This window comes from Maylandia zebra, linkage group LG9 (genome assembly GCF_041146795.1).
Source record: "Maylandia zebra isolate NMK-2024a linkage group LG9, Mzebra_GT3a, whole genome shotgun sequence".
In the NCBI taxonomy this organism is placed as follows: domain Eukaryota; kingdom Metazoa; phylum Chordata; class Actinopteri; order Cichliformes; family Cichlidae; genus Maylandia; species Maylandia zebra.
This window is the reverse complement of record NC_135175.1, coordinates 16,270,957-16,285,130: the sequence shown is the minus strand read 5'-3', so window position 1 is coordinate 16,285,130 and position 14,174 is coordinate 16,270,957. Positions and strand designations below refer to the sequence as shown.

At 41.0% G+C, this 14,174-nt stretch overlaps 1 protein-coding gene across 5 annotated transcripts in view; it reads right to left on the bottom strand.

The window, feature by feature from the left end:
• Nucleotides 1-201: 201 nt before the first annotated feature.
• The window catches only part of phldb2b (pleckstrin homology-like domain, family B, member 2b), a 37,715-nt gene continuing 23,742 nt past the window's right edge, over nt 202-14,174 (bottom strand). For 3 of the 5 annotated variants that reach the window (XM_004546492.3, XM_076888081.1, XM_004546495.3), the window contains 14 exons: nt 14,001-14,138; nt 12,752-12,880; nt 11,364-11,519; nt 11,067-11,177; nt 10,903-10,977; nt 10,212-10,364; nt 9,117-9,260; nt 8,393-8,492; nt 7,054-7,204; nt 4,176-4,266; nt 3,815-3,961; nt 2,179-2,398; nt 1,946-2,031; nt 202-1,860 (listed from right to left, as the gene is read on the bottom strand). In XM_004546492.3, coding sequence (XP_004546549.2) covers nt 1,720-1,860; nt 1,946-2,031; nt 2,179-2,398; nt 3,815-3,961; nt 4,176-4,266; nt 7,054-7,204; nt 8,393-8,492; nt 9,117-9,260; nt 10,212-10,364; nt 10,903-10,977; nt 11,067-11,177; nt 11,364-11,519; nt 12,752-12,880; nt 14,001-14,138 — 1,842 coding nt within the window. In that variant the 3' untranslated portion in view covers nt 202-1,719. The remainder of the gene's footprint in view (nt 1,861-1,945; nt 2,032-2,178; nt 2,399-3,814; nt 3,962-4,175; nt 4,267-7,053; nt 7,205-8,392; nt 8,493-9,116; nt 9,261-10,211; nt 10,365-10,902; nt 10,978-11,066; nt 11,178-11,363; nt 11,520-12,751; nt 12,881-14,000; nt 14,139-14,174) is intronic. The other 2 variants (XM_004546494.3, XM_004546493.3) reach the window with 2 other exon arrangements.

Genomic DNA, 14,174 nt, shown 5'->3' with positions numbered 1-14,174 from the left:
TTCACACAGGTAATAATACATTTCAGCTGAACTTAAATATAGACTTCTTGTCTTTACTGTCTGTGATTTTTTTATCCCAGTGATCTGTGGCAGGTTGCACTACAGCACAGTTTGAAATACTGCTGGTGGAAACCTGTAAAATGCTCCAGCTCCACTGTTCTCATAGAAAGGTATTCCTCAAGACAAAAACAACACAAACGATTATATTTATTATATATTCTTTTTTATTATTCATATGAAAATACAAAATTAAGATACATGCAATGGTACTGGCATAAATACAGTAAAATCAACATAAAAATTAATTATATAAAAATACTGGATGAATTAAAACACATGAAAGCTTCCTCTGTGACAACTCCATTAGTTTGGTAAAAATATGCTCGGCACGTCATGTCGAAACAGACAATATTCCACTTAAAAGATATTTCAAAGCAAAGAAACCAAATATACATTGTATCACATATGTATAAAGCTTGGTCAGCACGCAAAAACACAGGAGGCAAGATTATAAATGCAGTTATCAGCGGACAGAAATATGCCAATGCAGTGTGGAGTATAATGCATAAAGCAGCATTAGTGATCATAGTGGAATAGTCATTAAAAAAATAAAACACATTAAATTAGTGGTAATAAATGCAATGTAATGAAATGTAGTGGACTAAAGCAGCAGCACAGTAATCAGCCACCTTAGGACAAATAAATGTGTGTACCATAGATTTCGTCTGCTTGACTTCTAACAATAAAACTTCATCCTGCTGAAGTTCTTCCTTAAAAAAGCATCCAGGACCGCAATTCCACACTAGCGTACTTTCTCACCACTTTGGCGTTTTGTATGTAGATGCATGTAGTGCTAAAAAAATATTTAAAATGTGATTAAAAGGCACAAACACACATCTTTAGTTGATAATGGACCATACATGTCATAACATTTAAGAAATTAGCAGGCAAAATGTACAAATACGTTGGCGTTTTATTAACACGTTACCTATGCTGACACTGTTGTAAACCCGGCATCTGCATCCATTCAGAGAAGGGCTGATTAGTTTGGTTTGTGCGAGTGTGGTTTGGAATATTAGTGTCATTTACCGTGTAAGTACAGCACCTTGGAGCTACAGGAAAAGCCCATAGTAAATAGGCAATGTGCACAGAGTGCCTGCGCGCGCACACAGAGCAGGCAATTCATCACATGTGTATATACTCACACATGATCATATGATGCATGCATGCACATCCACGCACAGATTTAAGACCTGAGAATGCCCCATTAATCATACATGAAATGAATTCATTTAATAAAAAATACACCTTTACTAGATTATGAGGCATTTCATAATGTACAAATGCTTTTAAATGCCTTTCCCCCCGTTTCTTTGGAAATATTGGAAATATGTATAGTTTGTATAAAATGTTGAACACTGTAGGGCATAATATAGAGGCCAAAGTCAGCTCTGGTTTAACTAATGTTTCTAACTTACATAAAAAAATCAGAACAAAAAAACATTATTCTTCTCTGAAGACGCTTAAACTGTTAAACTGTCCAATATCTGCCCGCAATTTCACATGAGAGCTCTGTAACACAACATGAAGTGTTATCTGTGTAACACAAATGCACATAAGCTTCATCCAGGAGGAAAATAAGGAGCTGATACTTTTGTCTTCAAAACCCACAAAGGACTGCAGCATTAAAAAAAACATGAGGCCCGTACATCTGCTTCACTACACCATGAACTGAGTGTATCCCTCAGCGCCTGTGACGATCACATCCATCCAGATCCTCATGGCCTCGGGAGAGGGAGCAACCATGTAGTAGACCCTATCGTGAGTCTTCACGCTGAAGGTCAGGGAGGGGTTTGGGCTCTGAAGGAGGGAGAGAGAATGAATTGTGAATGAAGAAGAAAGAGTTATGATGCACTTTTTGTATCATTGTTGGTGAAATGCATACCTTGTGTGCATTCTTCAAGTGATCGTAGTATACTTCTTCAATAGCTTGGAAGTAAATGACTCCTTTCAACTTGACTTCGTGCTTGTCTGGAGAGAACATACGAGTACATGCCAAATTAGAAGAAATACACAACTTTAACATTTATGTGTGTGATTCTATCTACACAGAGAGTTTTTTTAATTGTTTTTAATCAGACTTTGCTGAGTGTGGTTGCAAGTGTGTGCTGTCCTTACCTGCGTAGTAGGATAGTGTGCGTCTGTTGCGGTCAAAGACGAACCAGCGTTTCTTCCACGTTTTGATTTTGCCTCCCATCTTGACCAAGTAGCCTCGGCAGGTCTTTTCAGAGATGGACAGGTGGAAGCACGTGTCTAGGCTGTGGCCCGCCGACTCAATGTGAGCCCGCAAGTCAAAATCGTCCTTCCTCACAGGCAGATACCGAGTAAGAGGCCGGGACTTGAGGGAGAGGAATCATTTGAGAATGTAATGACAAAGATGTATTTATAATTTCTTATGAATTCTTTTGTTTTTACCAAATTCCTATAAAACACAAAGATTTACAGAAAGTCATACATTAGGAAACATCAGAGTATTTCTCTCTCTTTGTTCTGCTGCCAACATTTGATGGTCCGGGAAAAAGAACTAAAGATGATAAATGAAGCTTACTATGAGAACTGTCAACACAGACATGATTAAAACCATGCAGAAGGAGGTGCTGTAAGTATGTCTGAAATAGGGCTGGGCGATATATTGAGTTTTTTAAAAATATCAATATATCTTCATACGAGATGTAAGATGTGACAATATCGTTTATATTGATATGTTACATTATAATTATACTTGTGGAGCCGCAAGTTTGCCTCTCTTTCGTCCACTTTTGTCTCTACGCAAACTCACTCAGCCTCGCCTCTCCTTCACTGAACAACTCCCCCTCCCCCACAGCTTTACCTGCAGGCAACGACAAGGTGAACACGGCAAATCTCCGTTAACGAGTTACCGCGGATCGCCCCGTGCGTGGGGCTGGTCGGCGTCAATGTGTTAGCGAGCTAACCGCGCTAACGACATGCAGCCCACAGGAGCTGCATGGCCTAAAATCTGACCGCGAACCGATTTTATGTGGTACACGGCGCTCAGCAATCTGTCAAAAAATTTTTAGTACGACTTTGGTAAGCTACGAAGTTGCACCGCTTGATGGATTGTCGGAGCATTACGGCTACCGTAGTCTGGAGCCTCGCGGAGTGATACGTATTGTGCTTCAACGTAATATTACCGTATTGTGTGTGTATAAGCACCATAAATGGCACCTGTTAAAAGACACAGTTACAAAGAGGATTTCAAACTCCAGGCTGTCAGTCACGCAGTAGAACTTGGGAACAGAGCAGCTGTGAAATCTGTCTTTGTTATTATGCTCAGCGTCTTTTAGTTTACATTTTGACTGCACAATTTTGAGCTTTTGTTATGCACAAAAACAACATTGTTTTCTTTTATTTATGGAGCATGATTATTTAATAAATGCTGATAATTTCTTTTTGAGTAATTGCTTCATGTACATCTATGCTGTATGTTAATAAAAGTGCCTGTGTGACATCTGGGACACAGCTTTGACTAAGAACTGTCTTTTTGTTCTTACCTTATGGCTTTAAAAAAATATATATCGAGACATATATCGTATATTGCCATCCAGCTAAAAATATCGAAATATGAATTTTGGGTCATATCGCCCAGCCCTAGTCTGAAATGTATAAAAGTAAGCTACAGAAACAAGACAGAGTGCACTGTCAAAAGAAGGTAAAAGGTTAGTTCCCTTGAAGTTCATACGTATGTTTTGGATAAAGAACCTCTATTATCCACAGCTCTTCCCAGACCTCTTACCTGCACCCTCTGCTTTTCTCGAAGCTTCACCTCGCGGTCGATCAGTTTCTGGCGTCTGTTGGTCTCCTCTTGTAACCTTTTCTCCAGATCCTCCCGTCTCCTCCTCTCCTCTTCCAAGGCCTGCTTTCGAAATTCCATTTCCCGCTCCTTAAGAACGATTCAGATGCAGTCACAGGTTATTTAATGACACACACATAAAAAACACAACAATTTTGCAGTTTGGGCAAATGAAGTAGCACCTCTATCTTTAAGGTTTGGAATTATTACAAAGATACTCGACTGATCTGCATGTTGGCTTTAACGCTACATATCTCTCTAACATTAAATAAAATGTGAAAATATGAATAAATCAAATAGTGACCTTGTGTTCGAGGAGGCGGTTCTTCTCGGCCTGCGCCTCTCTCAGCAGGCGCTCCATCTCCTCCAGCTTGGCTACATTTGACGTACTGGCACTACAGCGCAAAAAGCACATACAGCAACAATTATAGAAAATAATGTACCTTTTGCTTTACATCAAACACTTGACACTTATAGAAAAACAAACAAAAAACCCACTTTGGGATTTTCCAAAAATGCAAGGGAGCAGCTCGCGAGTTAATAAAAAAAAACAGTGGGTACACCAACACGCGACATGAGAAAATCAATGAACTTGGACTTTTCTTTGAAATTGTTTGATGAATGTCGGCATTACTATAATCCAATATAGGGCTCCAGCTATCGATATTGTTTTAGTACTCGAGTTAATCAAGTAATCGGATTAGAAATACTTATGTCTTATCACTGAGCAATAGTAAATATTCAGTCAGTGAAGAGAAGCTAGCATGTCAGCATAAAAGTGACATTCTTATTGGTATAACTGTTAATAATTAATAATAACAATTAATGCTAGTAATGATTCAGTGTGCAACTTAGCACATTTATTTTTTATATTTTTAAATATTATATACAATACCATTTAATAAATAAAACACTTTAATTACTATAAATCTGCAAAGTCATGGTACTAAAGTCTTCAAATAAATATGGCCTAGAACACCCCATGCCCCCCTTTAGACTCACCCCTGCAGTTAACATTGTGATAAAAAGTGGGACGGCTTTAGTAAGCTGCCTAATTTAAACAGTTCATCTACATCTTCTATTGCAGCTGTATTTGTAGTCTCTAGTGTGGGTGAAACGCTCACATAGTCATGGCGACAACTGAGCCCTAAAGAGTTGCGGATTAAAAAAAACATCAAAGTGAAAAACTTGCATCGAGGATTTTTTCATAATGGAGTTTTTCGAGTTGGTCGATGAATGGTTGCAGTGTGTGTACATACATGCATACAACACATGTAGATCTACAGCCAAAAAGAAGAACTCTGTTTAACATTCCAAAGTAAACGCTAAACTGTCCTGAGAATACTGATTATTCACTGGTTGTGTGTGCATGTGTGTGTGTGTGTGCGTCTGTGTGTGTGTGTGTGTGTGTGTGCGCGCGCTAAATCAAAGAGGAAATCCATTAAGAAAAGAGGCCGCGTTGCCAAGGCAAACCATCTATGTTATCTCTTTAGGTCTTTGAGGCCTTGTCTGATTTAGAGTCTCCCAAACTGCATATGGTCTACACATGACACTCACTCCTGACATCACAGCGAAAGGATCTATGTATGTATTTCTCTGTCACGTCAAGCAGTAATTCTTTTTCCTCACACTAATTTTCTTGCCAAGTCTATTTACTCTCACAAATGCACTTCTGGTACCACCGCCGTGCTGACTTACATTCATTTTATGAAACCTTACCCAAGCCCTGAACATAACCTGCTTTACCCTAACCTTAATCCAAGTCTGAGCACTACCTTTTAAATATTTCTGTTATTGGAATTTGCCTTTTTATACTCAGGGGAAGGCCAATTCCCAAAATAAGACCGTGTAACCAGATTTAAGCAACATAAGCAATGTACACACACACACACACACACACACACACACACACACACACACACACACACACACACACACACACACACACACCTCTTCTTATCTGGATCCAGGAGGAAATGAATACCCGGTGTTGATGTCACAACAGTGCTAAGAAGAATGGTGCACATCAGACTGAACTATAAACAAATCAGGAAGCGAGACAGGGTGGAGAAATTTGGAGCAGCCCGAGTGCAGAGAGGACAAAAAAGAAACGGGAGGGAGGGCATGAAAAAAAACCAACAAAAAAACTAGAACATTTGCAAAAGGGAAAAAACCCCTCTTTTTTTCCCCACTCTGCTATTTTTTCATTGTCTTCTTCATCAGTTTCCAGATGCTTTTTCTCAACAAAACACCAGCAAAGAATCCAAAAACAGTAACAAGTCGAATCATTTTGAAAGAAATTAGAGCACTTGTTACTATTAAATGAAAAAGTACTTAATTATGAATGAATATCAACATATCACCAAAGTCAAATATGAATTAAACAGTACCACCGATGGCATTTTTCTTACCTCAATCGACGAGAGGTAACTGCACTCATTGTCAATACACACCCATGCAGTTCCAAATGTATTTATTCGAGTTCTGGACTACTTGGGAAAAAAATTGTTCTAACACTTCTATCTCCCGAAACAGGACTCATCACTGCAAATTAACAAAAAAACTCCAGCTCTGTCATAAAACTGATCCACATTCCCCAACGTGACTTCCAGTGCAATATAACCTCATGCAGCCTAATCTGAGCCAAAGCACACTGAGAATAAAAACGCGCAAAACAGAGATGTAACTCTGCAAATGGTTTCAAATCTGCTGGAACGAGACCATACCATTCAGAGAAACAAGAGGAGGGGAGACAAAAGATGTAAAAAGGATTGAGGGAAAGCAGGCACACATGGTTTTACTCCAGTCGGGGGGCTGAACCCCTAAATGGACCTCCACACTCATGCTGGTTTGCTCAGTTAATCTGAACCTGAGGGGGCTGACTGGAAAGGCACCCGCACACACACCCCTTTATGTTTTCTGTCTTCCGTAAGCTGATCCCTACAACTCTAATCAACAGAGTCCTCCCCCCTTAACTCATGCTACACGCTCAGTTCTACACATCCTATTCTCCAAGGAGGGAACATGAAAGGCAGGAAACTCTTTTTTTATTTAATTTTTTGCTAGCAAGCCCTCCCCACTTCATCCAACTTTCTGTCCCATTTCAACTTATTCTAAAGACGTCTATAACAGTTATTTTCATCAGCGCATACACACTGCTGACAGGCCTTTGTGTCACCTACCTGGAGATGTTGTCAGGTGAGCAAGCAGAGATGCTGGTTTCAATAGAGTCACTACTATCCACACTCATTGTGTCAAAGGCCTGGTTTTCACGGTACCCAAAGGCATCGAGGTAGACGTTGGTCTGAGAAGCAGCTCGGGAGCTCGGCTGACCTGGATACACACAAACGCAATGAAGACGAAAAAGGATGAATTCTCCAGTAGCAACCAAGGTTACTTACTCCTCCTGCCCACGCATCAACCCAAGTCTTCTACCTGTCGGTGTAACTTCTTCTGGGACAGACTGCCCAGACGGGTTCAAATTTTGATTACAATGCCCCGCCACCGTTACACTGTGTACTCACACGTCCCGGGAAAAAATATATCCAGGCCTTAATGCTACGATTAGGTGAAACTGCGGCCTAACAGTAAGACACTCAAGCACACAAAATAAATGGAAAATAAAGAGGAAAAAATATTTTCTGTAAAACAAGCACAGAAACAGGTTTTGAGATTTAAAAATGAATAAAAACAGCAGCCTGAAACTGTCCCAAAAACTTCTGGAAAGACAAAAAGATATTCTCATGAAGCTGACGGATGAATGATGACAGATCTACAGTGCGGACACTTTAAAGAGAGACTAACTAAACCTCCTGGTACAGGAAGAAACACACACACAAAAACTGATACCATCAGCTCTGTTTACTAGACCCACCCATCAGATGAGCCAGATCAGGGGACTAAAGGGGCCAAGGCATCAGATACATGTGCCAGTTCCCAGAAAGCAACGACAGTACACTTATAACATGAGACACACAGTACTTCAAAATGATCCCCCAAAATACTGATTTGTTGTCTGAAGGGCAATGAAAAAATTATTTTATGAAAGACTAAACTACTTATTCTTATGTCTAAGTAGGTGCAAATCTAAATTTAATTTATAATAGCGATGCCTATGCAAAAGGTTGCTATGGAGAGGAGGCATGGTGTCCTTCAGGTGGCATCCTGTATCTTTCTGGGCCAAACAGCAAACATCCACACAGACTGCAAACGCTTTACACTCTTGTGTGTCATTTTTTCTTAACAGTGAAGACGTTACAACAGCTCGTGTAAATCCCCACGAAGTGATGGAACGCTCACATTCCTCCACTGACAGATAAGCAAATGTGGAATTTATCAAAACACAATGAGGTGCACACCCACAAACAAAGCCTCTTGCTGGGATATTGTCTCCATATAAGGTGCATTTTCAAATCCCAGCTCAGCGATGAGTGTGGTTTTGTGTGTTTGTGTGATACACGAGAGAAAAAAAAGAGAGTAAGATCAAGTGAAGTTAAGTGTATTTGTGTGTGTGTGTTTTACCTTTATGCAGACGTCGAGATTCACTTTCCTTATTGGATAAACTGAGGATTCTTGGAAGAATACTGCCACAACTTGTAGTCTGTACCAGAGGCTGATGGGACTATAAAGAATCAAGAAGACGGAGAAGAAATGGGTGCTTCATATTCTATTTATAATAAACACTATAACTCAAAGACCAAGTGGTGAAGCCGAAAAGTGATACACAGACCAAGTCTGACATTTAGTGGTAAATTTGTAAACCAATCATTTCCACCATAGTTTTCGTAAAAAAACGTTGTTTTCTGATGAAGATCGAGACGATAACTAAACAAAAACTAATGCACAAGGACAAAAACTATGATGAAACATACTGACACATTTGTCAGTGAATAAAATGAGATCCAATCAGAACTAATTAAGCTGCGCAGAAAGGCGGGACGAGTTTGGAAGGGATCCAGGTTAGACATGCACATCACAAATAGCTCCCATGCTCCCTGTTTCTCATGAAAACGTGACAAAATGTCAGCGCTTTGGAGGAAGAGAAGAGCAGACATATGAACACATCTCGCATTTGATGTCAAGGAAAATAAGATGCTCTGTGAACTCCCATCTGTAAAAACACCACAAAGTTTCACACTAAATCAACTTTAGATTTAATCTAATATAATCTAATCATATTTAGTCGGAAGTTGCTGTCACTTTTTTTTTTTTTTTTTTTTACATGCACAATCATCTCTGTTTGTACCTTTGTGGGGAAGCTGCGCCCGAGTGTTGCACACATAAACTGGGGATTCATGGCGGTCGCAGTTTTCTTCCAGGGTAATGTATCACTTAGATGTGAGCCACTTTCTTTCTCAGACCTCTTCCTCTCCTCCAGAAGACGGAAATGCTGATGAGACACACACACACAGAAAACATGAACACAATTACCAAAAATTTAAATTATTCATTTCACTTTCAGTCATATATCAATGTCCCCATACTTTAAGTGTAACGTAAAGTCTTGGTGTGCAGGATTTAAAATGTCTTACTCTGGCGCCATCTGCTGGAGGATCAATAAGTCACAGTGGCAGAAGTGCATTCTCCCTTTCTTAACCCACATTCAATAATTTTATTCTTTAGACAGATGGATCTAGTTTCAATGTAATATGCTTGTGATATAAAAATAAACACACAGTTGTTTACACACCAACACACACACACAGTCGTGTTTTCATGTTTGTGGGGACATCTAATTGACATTATGTTTTCCCTTGCCGCTTACCCTAACCTTAACCATCAAAAATGAATGCCTAACCTTAACTCTTACTCTAAACTGAAACGTAACCTAATTGTAACCTTGACACTAAAAACACATTTTGGGTGAGGACAGGCATTTTGTCCCCATAATGGCTGGGAGTCCCCACAAGTATAGGAGCATGCCAATTTTTGGTCCCCACAAAGATATATAAATATGGTATACATATACACACACACACACATTACCTGCCTGTGTTGCTGATGGCGCTTTTTGACAGGAAGGGGAGGTGGGGGGGAGTCTGGGAGAGGGGAAGGGTCTCGATATGTCACCATGTTCTCTGGCCAGTGCACAGAGGGTGTTTTTGGGAGGGGGCGGGGATTTAGACGGGAGGAAGAAGAAGGAGAGGAGGAAGAGGAGTGACAGTCGGCAGGTGAGGAAGAATGACAGAGCTTCGGAAAAAGAAAGGAACATTGTCAGAAAGCTGAAATGAGCGCAGAAACAGGAAGACAAGCTGGGGGAGAGAACCAGCCGCACACTTTGCACCATCCGCCTCGGCGTACTTATCTACACACGATAAACCCGTCACACCACTACACACACCTCATCCTCCGCTGGTTTGGGGGTGTCCTCATCAGGGGAAAGGGTTGCCTCGGGCTCAGGAGAGGCTTTGGTCAGAGTGGGGGCAGGAGCAGCTTTAAGGTCTTGCCCAAGCTGTGAGTAAAGCTCATTGATTTCACTGACTGTGACATAGCCCTGCAAGGTGTCATGTGGAGAGAGAAGGGGTGAGGCATAGCGGGAAGTGAGTTAGCCGTGGAAATTAGTTGTTAGAACAATGCAAAAATTTAGTGGCAATTTCAGAAATAAGTTATTTACACACAACACTGTTAACATGAGACAAAGGACACACTAACAAGATTATGTCAGCATTAATATACAGTACGTGGACGTATAAAAATAAGCTTCATCTCAAATTTCTGGAACTTCTAGTAGTGCTTTACAAGAGCTAGCAGTTAGAACAAGAGGCTACAGTGGCAAAACAAAGAAGACGACTGGGAATAAAGAGAAAAAATGGAAACCAAAAATAAAGTGGAACACAAAAGGGGAAATATTAGCTCAGAAAGGCAAAGTACCTCTGCGTTCTTGAGAAAAATAGAAGAAAGGAGGGAGCAACACACATCAGCCAAAGAGGCTGAATCCTAGCAAGCGGAAAAGGAAATCATAGCCATTAAAATCAGGATATCGCCCGTTCCAGGACTCGTAAGTAACCACAGCATCCGCCAATCACACCAACCTCTCTCAGGGTGAAACTCCGTCCACCGGTGAGGCCAGCGTATTTTCTTTCCAGCACAGCCAGGCTTTCTTTCTCCTGGCAGACAGATACAGACACAAAAATGAACTTTTCCCATCATTAATACAGAGCACAGCACGCACATGCGAACATAAAATCTGCCATACTCTCTGCAGCATGGACTCAAGGTTGCTCCTCTCCTTCAAGAAGCTCTCCTTCTCTCGTTGAACCTGCTGCGTAATCTGCGCCGACTGCTTCTTCAGAGTTAACAGACGCTCCTGCGAGAGGGAGAGCGGAACAAACTTATCAAGCGCCTCTAGCCTGCTTAGAAAGTATGAATCAAACATTCCTGTTAACCCTGCAAATCTAAACAAATTGACATTTAAAGAGCAAATTCAGCTTCAAACAGCAGATTAAACAGGCTGGATTTTTAAATCAAAAACAACCGAGAAGAGAGCTGATACCTTGCGGGTGACGGTGCTGCGTTGGTAGTCTGCGATCTCCCGGAGAAGCTGCTGGGTGTGGGTCTCCTTCTCCTCGTCCTGCCTGCTCTCTCTCTCGAGCTGCTGAAACTCCAGGTCCTCAAAACGCTTTGTCTCTGCCTCAAGCACTTCGCAGTCCTGATACACACAATGAAATAGATAATACAAGTGTACACTACTGCTCACAAATTTTTAGTTGTCACTGGGAGTAACTGTATGATTTCTGAAGTCAAAGCAGCACAGTACCCTGTGCAGTACAGCTTAAACCTGCTTGATACAGACCGCTGTGGCGAGCTTTAATTATCTGAAGATCTAGGGCTGGTACCTTAGGATCACATGACCAAGCAGTCAGTCTTCCTTTGCTACTGATGTTTTTATTCTTTTTTATTTATTTTTTGAGTACAGCAATGTACTGTAGCACATCCTGCAGTCTGGCATTGCCCTAATAATGACCTGAAAGTAACACAGGCATAATAGGTGGTAATCTGCATAAATGTAGTAATATGGGTTGTCTTTCATGGCTAAACTTACTTCCAAAGCTGATGCTGCGCTCTCCTAAACTTAAAACAAACCCTTTCACTAAACTTGAACTCCGTAAATTGCAATAAAAAACAAGAAAAATTCCACTAATCCAAAACTTTGCATGCTTTTGTAGCCACCACATTAGAGAAAGAACATCAAGTATACGTGCAAGTGTCCATAAAAGAAACCTTCTCACATAAAAACCTGCATCTACTAATATTAGCAAATAAATGCCAACATACTCAAATACGACAAATAATCGTTTATCAAATACGTCTCATTCCATAACATACGTAGACACGGGTGCAAACCAGACTGTGAAATCTCTAATGTGTGTGTCATCAACACTAAACATGCAACAACACATCACTACCGTTTGGCTAAACATGCAGCCTTTCACACACCATAAGCATTCGCCCCAAAGTGAAGATGATTTAAATGTGCCGCCTCTTTGATAAGTCGTTTCAAAGAACAGTCGCTCATCAAACACAAAAGGTGAAGCCTTTAGACATTACACCCAACAGAGTGAGTCTGTAAGAACCAAACAGGTACCAAAGCCTGACACTTTAGAGATGATATAAAGCATAAAGAGGGAATGATTGAGAATGAATGTTAGCTCTGAAAGTGTGCCATGCTCTCATGCAAGTAAGCAAACATTATATAAACGAGTCTGTCATGTGAACAAATGTTTAGAGTCAGTGCTAGTATTTGCCGATATAGCGGTCACATTTATGTTGAATACTTTCTCGAATATGCATGATTTCCATTGGCTCTTCCACTATATTTTTCTAAATATATGTATGTGCGTGTGTTTGTGTGCATATGTGTGTGTGTTTGTGTGTACTGACCCTGGCTAGCTGCTCCTGCAGGGGCTCCTTGGTGGCTTCAGGACAGCTGTCCAGCTGGGAGCGCTGCTCACACACAATCTGAGCCAACCTCTCTACTCTGCCCTTTTCTGCCTGCAGCAGCTTGCACGCCTGGCAGGCAAACGTACGTACACACAGATGCACACACGCATTCCCACACGAGGACGTACACCATGTACACGTTTGTTTATGTGTACATATAGACACAAAAAGACGAACACACACACATACACACACACACACACACACAAAGGACAGAGAGGATGGCAGAGTTAGTGGGGATTGGGGAGCAACAGTTAGTTACTATAGCGACCAGGTCAGTACGGATAGCCTAGTGGGTGGGGAGGGAGGGAAAGCTGGAGGGAGCGCAATGGAAAACTGATTAATGATGTTATGAGACTTCACTTCTGCCGTTTTATTCGTTTTTTTATGAATGCAAATGATTGAAATGATTAAGTAAGAAGAGAGAACGGGCATGTATGGAATGGCGCAGCAGAGGTTAACTATCACACTGATGGCTCTTTCTATAAAATACACAAAACACACATTCACCTAGAATATGTGCAAGCACTCAACTTCATCTGCTCTTCAACCAGTTTTTAACACCCGGGGCTACACGCATCTACCCGATCGCTCGCTTTTCTTTCCCTAACTTCTTCCGCTGGCAGATGCCGGTGCATGGAAATTTCAGAGTGAGTCCAGGACTCAGTCGAACACAGGCCAAACCAAAGCACGCGCACACACACGGATACACACCAGAAATACCGTCCATTTATCCGCTTACACCTCCCACTCTGTCAATAATATCATATGGTGTTATAAATGTAGAAAAAATATAGGCACACTTGCTTCCCTACACTTGCCAAACAGGATCACTTGATGACCGCTACTCCCCGGACAGTCTTAGCAGATATATATTTGGACCAGAGAGAGCATGAGAAGGATTAACACCTACCGCCCGGGTCTCTCAGTTGCCTATGTATTTTTAATGCCATTCAATGCATGTTGCTAGTAAAAATATAGGCTGTATGAGTGAATGGAGATGGCTTTTCAAACACCTAAAAGAATTTTTCCATATGTTAATGTGTATTTCTCTCCCCTTTTGATGACCATATGTATTCAAAGGCAAAGTTAAGCATATTCAAAGGGACCTCTAACTTTTAACCCAGCTGGATTACAGATGATAAAGAGGTCTGTAAGCATCCCATTCTGAGTGTATCAACTTGAATACCTTTTCTTTTTCCTGCTGGGATTGGGTCTCTAGGTCAGCTATCTTGTTGTGAAGCGCTTCTAAAGCATCTTTTTCGTGTTGAAGAGCTGCTATCTCGGACTCCTGCTCAGCTTCAACTAGAGCTCGCTCAACCTCGACCTTTAAAAAAAAAAAAAAAAAAAACACGCGCACACA